Here is a 6,774-nt window from a genome sequence, read left to right as displayed (position 1 = left end):
ATTGATTCCATTCCAGCCATTACAATGAGCCTGTCCTCCTATAGCTTCTCCCACCATCCTCCACTGGTGTGTACCACAGAGTGTTCTGTGTCAAACTACAAATGTGCTGAGGGTACAGCCAGTACAGAACTGTGTCGAAGTAAAACTGATGTCCTGTTACTACATGTACAAGGACATGCTGTGGGTCACAACAACACTCCCCTCTCTCTCTTTTGACACTTTTTCTCTCCACCTTCTCCATTCTTTTGCTTTTCTCCTTCTTTCCACCTCTCTTTCTTTCCATTCCTACAATTTGCCCCCATTCCTGGGCTCCTCAGGACTCCGCCCTCTTTCTCCTGGCTCCGTTCCTGTACCATCTCGAGTGTTGGTATTGGAGGAGCCGATGGCGGCCGAGGCGGAGTCCGTTGAACCCATGACCCCTGTTGTTGACCCGCCGGGCTCAGAGATTCCGGGGGTTCCAGGTGTGGCTGTCTGCATGATCTTCTGCCTCACCTCCCTGATCTTCAGCTGCAGACACAGTTTGGTGGGGAAGGTGTCTGAGTAGCGTGCCTGGAAGGCTGCAGTGGCCTGAGCTAGATGGGTGGGGGGGGGGGGGGGGGGGGGCAAGAGGAGAGGGAAAGAAGATGAGCCCTCTCTGAAGAAAAATAATTGCAGTGCAACCTTTGCCTGGTTGTATCAGATACTAGTTGGTTGTAATCTGGCCTTGCTCAACCACAAAACCAGTATACAAGTTGACCAATGACAGTCAACAATTTGGCTACATGAGCCAATGAGAGAAGCAGATGGTGCCGGGTGGTTACCTGAAGGGAAGAAGCCGTGTTCATGGAAGAGCTGCATAACGAGAGCCCTGCGCTGGTCCAGAGTCCTCCGGAGAGAGGAGTACGGCACTTTGTCCATCTCCCCCAAGACATCCTCAGACTCAGCACCTACGGTAGAGAAATGACAGGACAGAGAGAGAGAGGAAAAGACGGTGATTGAGAGAAGGGAGGGATGAGAAGAATGGAGAAAAGAGGAGGCACCGAGGGGAATCCAAACTGATGAGTGAGAAAAGAATGCGAGGAGGAAGGGAAAAGTAACTAAGGAAAAAGCTACAGGGGCCTAGCCAAAAGTAGTGCACTGCATAAGGTACCATTTAGGACACAAGACATAACCTATGACAGACCTCCAGGTACACTCCACACTACATACCAGCTCTGTCGAAGGTGAAGATGTCCCCCTCGCACTTGGCCTCGCTCTTTGGTGTGTTGGGCTCCGAGCTGCAGCTGGAGAGACGGCTCCGAGCGGCAGCCTTCCTCCTGGGAGAGCTGGGGTCCTCTGCAGACGAGTCCAGGTCTGAAGGGGAGGAGGAGAATGATACAGAAGAACAAGAGAAGGGGGGGGGGTGATACAGAAGAGGGGGAGGAGGAAGATACAGAGGAAAAGGAGATGGGAGTGAGTGAAGAAGGACAGAACCACAGAATCCAATAGAACACGGAATCATAATATATTCTACCTCTGTTTTTAATGGAGGAAAGAAATCTGTTGAAATTCATTTTAGTGGCCGTGCTAGATTCTTAATACATTTTCTTTTGAATATGTTCGACAACTCTCTCCCCAGTCATGCTTGTTTCAGGACTTAACCAGACAGTGCAGCTCAAAGCCTTAATCTTGAGACTAACCAAGACAGCAGGGAAGAGTATTGGCATGACACTTCCCTCCTCTCTCCAGTTCATTTCCCAGGAGACCGTCATCAGACAGGCCAGAAAGGTCATATCGAACCCCATATGCAGAGTTCCAGCTAATGCCAGCGATGAGGCATTATACGGTGCCTAGATGCAGGCTGAACAGTTATAAACATTAGTTTGTCCCCCTGTCAATAAAAGTGCTTAACAGCAGGGGAGACAGAGGCAGACGGCAATGATGTACTGAATCTGGCATGTAGGCCTTAAAGGGATACTTTGGGATTTTGGCAATGAAGCCCTTTATCTACTTCCACAAAATCAGATGAACTTACGGATACCATTTTAATGTCTCTGTGTCCAGTAGGAAGTTAAGTTTTGCAAGCTAATCCTAAATACGTTTTTATTTAACCTGGCAAGTCAGTTAAGAACAAATTCTTATTCACAATGACGGCCTACACTGGCCAAACCCGGACGACGCTGGGCCAATTGTGCGCCGCCCTATGGGTCTCCCAATCACGGCCGGTTGTGATACAGCCTGGATTCGAACCAGGTTCTCTTTAGTTACGCCTCTAGCACTGAAATGCAGTGCCTGAGACCTCTGCGCCACTCGGAAGCCCAGAAATTGAAAGCGCTATATAGCATTAGCGCAATGACTGGAAGTCTATGGGTATGTGCTAGCATTGCCAGAATCCCAAAGTATCCCTTTAATCGTGTGGAACTGCCACCTAGTCTCAGTCTTGCCTGACATGAACTTTTTTTGTGTGAGTGGGGAGGGGTGTGTATGATGGGGTGTTCTTCTCAACTGATTCTATGTATTTATGTGGAAGCAGAAGCACTTTTTGAACATGTTGTTTTATTTAACTAGGCAAGTCAATTAAGAACAAATTCTTATTTACAATGACGGCCTACCAAGAAGTAAAAGGCCTCCTGCGGGGACGAGGGATTAAAAAGAAAAAATGTAGGACAAACCTCACATCACGACAAATCTCTCTCTCTCTCACCTGTGGAGTTCCTCCTCTTCTTCCGATAGCTGCCCAGTATGGCTCGGGGGGAGGTGGCCAGACTCTGGAGGGTGGGAGAGGGCAGCACCTCTTCTGGCCTGAACTCTGGCAGCTCGGCAAAGCGCTCCTCGAAATAGGACCCCGACAGGACCCTGTACAGTTGAAATATAGTTTGATTTTATGAGACCCGTGTTGGGATCCAACCGTACCCGGTTCAACGAGTGGGCTAAAAAAGGGGCTTGTGCACCTCAGTTTTATTTTCCCCATATAAAAATAGCAAAAAAAACGATTGTGACGGGTTGGGTAAAAAACAAAAGATGCATCTCCGCTGTGGAGAGAGCCTCGCGGTGTGTGTAGGGGGGCTCTTGAAAGCCACTGGGGCGGTTAGGTATGATTCCTCTGGATTTCCATAAAAAGCAGGGGGGAAAAAACACTTCTCATCTCTGTGGTAGGCTAAGTGAATAATGTGATACGCCTCCGCCTGTCATTTTTTGATTTATACTGTAAGGGCGGGTTCAAGTTGACCAGTCTGGCCCTGGTGAGGACGCCGTGTTGGAGACTGAATTGTCTCCTTCCTGGTTCTCTCCTGTTCCTATGGGGGGGGGGGGGGGGGGGGGGGGGCTCCGCAGGAGTGTCTCCGGAGCCTGGAGAGGTGAGGGTGTGCTCCATACCATGTTGATCAATATGCATCATGTGTCCAGTGTTCACTTGGAATGTGCCATTCTGCCTCGCCGTCACATGTCCATTAGTTTGGGCAGTGTGTGCGTTTAAGGGGTGAGGGGGGGGGTGGGTTAGAAATACTGAACCGTATTGATTTCAGTTGAAGGGAGAATGACCACTGCTACGTTCTGGCAATGTTTAGGAGGTTCCTGCCGATGTGGGAGGAACGTGTCTCGAGCATCATTTAAAAATGTCGAGACCAGAATAAGCGAAGACGCTGTATAGCCACGTCTCTCTCCACTATTAGCACACTGACACGCGCTAATTCGTGAGCACTATTTGTTTCTTTGTGTCAATTGGTTGTCCCTGTTTATCAATGCTCCGTGAACTCTGTATTCATCAGTGAAGTTACTTTTAATCCCAATATACTCCCCCATTAATTTAGGTTGGTTAAGGAAATGTTGATAAGTCATTCAGTATAATACGCATTCATACCATTCTCCAAGTGGAAACGTTGTTTTGGAGAGCGCACAAACGTTTTATCTATTTAATTGCATTTACCAGTTTCCTGTCCATTTCTCATTTGGAGAGCATGTGTCCGGTTCCTCCGTCATGTTTAATGTTGTGTGAACGAGCAAGAATATGTGTGGCCAAATGTATTTAAGTGGCCGTTTGGGGATGTAGTAGTTAGTACATGTTTGGGTAACTCAAAGAGCAGGCTGTACCTGAGCCTGGTACACCCCAGCTGTGATTTATTGGTTCAGACAGGTTTTTACCTGATGAGAGGCTTTTTCTTTTGAATGCTGACATTTTGAAGTCAGAACTTGGTATACACATTTGTAAATATCATCGTCATCTCTGAAACACCAGCGCTGTGTAAATAAACCCAACACTCATTTGCATTGCTACCTGCATGCCTCCTGTTGACTCTTTGTCCTTACGACTGCTAGAGGGACCCCTATTCGACGCTGATGCAGTGCAATGGAGAAAGGCTACCGACTTCGCGCCAACCGGTCACTTCAAAAGCCCTCAATGATCTCAGAGTCCCTGCATTTGAACTTCATGTTTATTGTGATAAAAAGAATCCAATGTGATTCCAAATGCAAGAACCCCCCCCCCCCAAAAAAAATCCCGATTTCAACTGCCCCCTTAGTCACGTTATCGCCGGGTCTGGATCGAACCCTCAACGCTAGTGATGTAAGCACCAAGCTCCAACCAACTGATTCCCTGGCTACAAATTCTTCTCCACTTGGGTCTTAACTGTCAACTGTCAATAATTTACCACATAGTGACCACAGAGAGAAGCAACGTGATGGTCATGTGTTTTCATTTCCTCCCATTGCACCCCTCCCCATCCCTATCACTCACTTTTCAACGGCGTCTGAGGGCTTTTTGAGTGGCGGGGGGCGGAATTTGGTCTTCTTGGCTGAGGGGGGCGCGTCCCTGTCAGTCTGTGGGGGAGGCGGAGGGTCCAGTCCTGTGGGAGGGTGGAGAGGTTCCCTCGGTCCTGCCTGGAGAGAGAGAGAGAGAGAGAGAGAGAGAGAAAGCCCCGTCCTTGATAAGTGCTTGCGATAATTGTTTGCATCGCAATAATACAATTGTTTGCGTTGCGCTTTGCAATCTCTACAGAAGTCATTGTTTTTGATGGGTGCTTAATCTTCAGCAAAACCCAGAGTCTCGTACCTCTTTGCTGTGGCCCCCGTTGCCACTGGCCCCTTTGTTGTGGCCCTCATGGGGCCAATCCTCTGCCTCCCTGGACTCCTCTGGTTCAGGCGTCCCACTCTCCTTCTTTATCTCCCTCTCCCTTTCTCCATTCCCTCGGGCATAATCTCGGTCATCGTCTGTATTCTCTTCTTTCATGTGGCTGGCTCGACCACTGTCTTCTTCACTCCCTGCAGGAAAATACACAATAGTGGCTCATGATTCCTAGTAATAATATATTGTAACATAGCTAGTTATAAAAGAGGCAACTATGGCAAAAGAGATGCCCTGAAAGTACATTCAAAAAGGCCATAAGCAGAGAAGGGAAGAGAGGAGAGATGGAGGTGAGCGAGGAGGGGGGGGTGAAAAGGTACAGCGTGAAAGTGAGGGGAGGCAGACTACAGTTTCGACCTACCTGTTGGTATATTGCTGCTGGACTTAGCCATTGAGTTAGCACCTGGTTTGCTATATGCCTCGACATCCTCCGTCGTATTCTCTTTCTTTATGCTCTCTTTCTTTATCTGAGCCTTGTTCTTCCGTTGGGCCTGGCCCTCCACCTGTGACTTTTGCTCCAACTCTGCAGTCAGGTGTGGCATTCCCTCTTCATGTGACCGGGTAACGTCCTTTGAACCCTGGACGCCGACAGCCGAGGATGATGATTGGCCGGACACTTCTTGAGCCAAATTGGGGAGAACGGAGGTCATGGCGACCCCACCTGACGCTAGGGTGATGCTAGGGGCCGGGTAGATGGCGGTGAGGAGTTGACGTCCGGTCCCCGGGGCTCCAGGGGAAAGGGCCGGGGCTAGCAATGGCGGTTGGCCCGCTACGAGAGGCTGCATCAGGGCTTGGCCGGCCGGAGTAATGGCGGTGAAGCCCAGAGTCGTCAGGGACGACGGCAGGTAGGCGGGTCCTGGAGAAAGAGGGGCCTGGACCATTGCCGTGGAGCCCACTCCAGTGCTGGATTGGACATAAGTGATCCTAGAGTGAAGAAGAGACAAAAAGCAGATGGGTTAGCTATGAACACACTGTTCTGATGAAGGTCAATTGATCAGCCACAATAAACTAAAAGTCTGCTGGAGTTCTCTTGCCATTTAATAGTGGGACATACAGTGCATTCGGAAAGTATTCAGACCCATTGAATTTTTCCACATTTTGTTACGCTACAGCCTTACTCTAAAATTGATTAAATTGTTTTTTCCCCCCTCAATCTACATGCAGTACCCCACGATGACAAAGGAAAAACTGTTTTTTAGAAATTGAAATATCACATTTAAACAACTATTCAGACCCTTTACTCAGTACTTTGTTGAAGCACCTTTGGCAGCGATTACAGCCCCGAGTCGTATTGGGTATGACGCTACAACCTTGGCACAGCTATATTTGGGGAGTTTCTCCCATTCTTCTCTGCAGATCCTCTCAAGCTCTGTCAGGTTAGATAGGGACAGTCGCTGCACAGCTAATTTCAGGTCTCTCCAGAGATGTTCGATCGGGTTCAAGTCCGGGCTCTGGCTGGGCCACTCAAGGACATTCAGAGACTTGACCCGAAGCCACTCCTGCATTGTCTTGGTTGTGTGTTTAGTGTTGTTGTCCTGTTGGAAGGTAAACCTTCGCCCCAGTCTGAGGTCCTGAACGCTCTGGAGCAGATTTTCATCAAGGATCTCTGTACTTTGCTCCATTCATCTTTCCTTCGATCCTGTCTCCTAGTCCCTGCCTCTGAAAAACATCCCCACAGCATGATGCTGCCACCACCA

General features: G+C 48.9%; 1 protein-coding gene across 2 annotated transcripts in view; it reads right to left on the bottom strand.

Moving 5' to 3' along the window:
• The window catches only part of LOC120022455 (protein capicua homolog), a 32,567-nt gene continuing 25,793 nt past the window's right edge, over positions 1-6,774 (bottom strand). For both annotated transcript variants that reach the window (XM_038966365.1, XM_038966366.1), the window contains exons 14-20: positions 5,439-6,001; positions 5,006-5,214; positions 4,691-4,833; positions 2,663-2,814; positions 1,189-1,332; positions 801-926; positions 1-572 (exon numbers count right to left, since the gene is read on the bottom strand). In XM_038966365.1, the coding sequence (XP_038822293.1) occupies positions 286-572; positions 801-926; positions 1,189-1,332; positions 2,663-2,814; positions 4,691-4,833; positions 5,006-5,214; positions 5,439-6,001 (1,624 nt within the window). In that variant the 3' untranslated portion in view covers positions 1-285. The remainder of the gene's footprint in view (positions 573-800; positions 927-1,188; positions 1,333-2,662; positions 2,815-4,690; positions 4,834-5,005; positions 5,215-5,438; positions 6,002-6,774) is intronic.

This window comes from Salvelinus namaycush, chromosome 27 (genome assembly GCF_016432855.1).
Source record: "Salvelinus namaycush isolate Seneca chromosome 27, SaNama_1.0, whole genome shotgun sequence".
NCBI classification, from domain to species: Eukaryota; Metazoa; Chordata; class Actinopteri; order Salmoniformes; family Salmonidae; genus Salvelinus; species Salvelinus namaycush.
The sequence above is the reverse complement of the archived record's forward strand: the minus strand, read 5'-3'. Positions and strand labels throughout refer to the sequence as shown.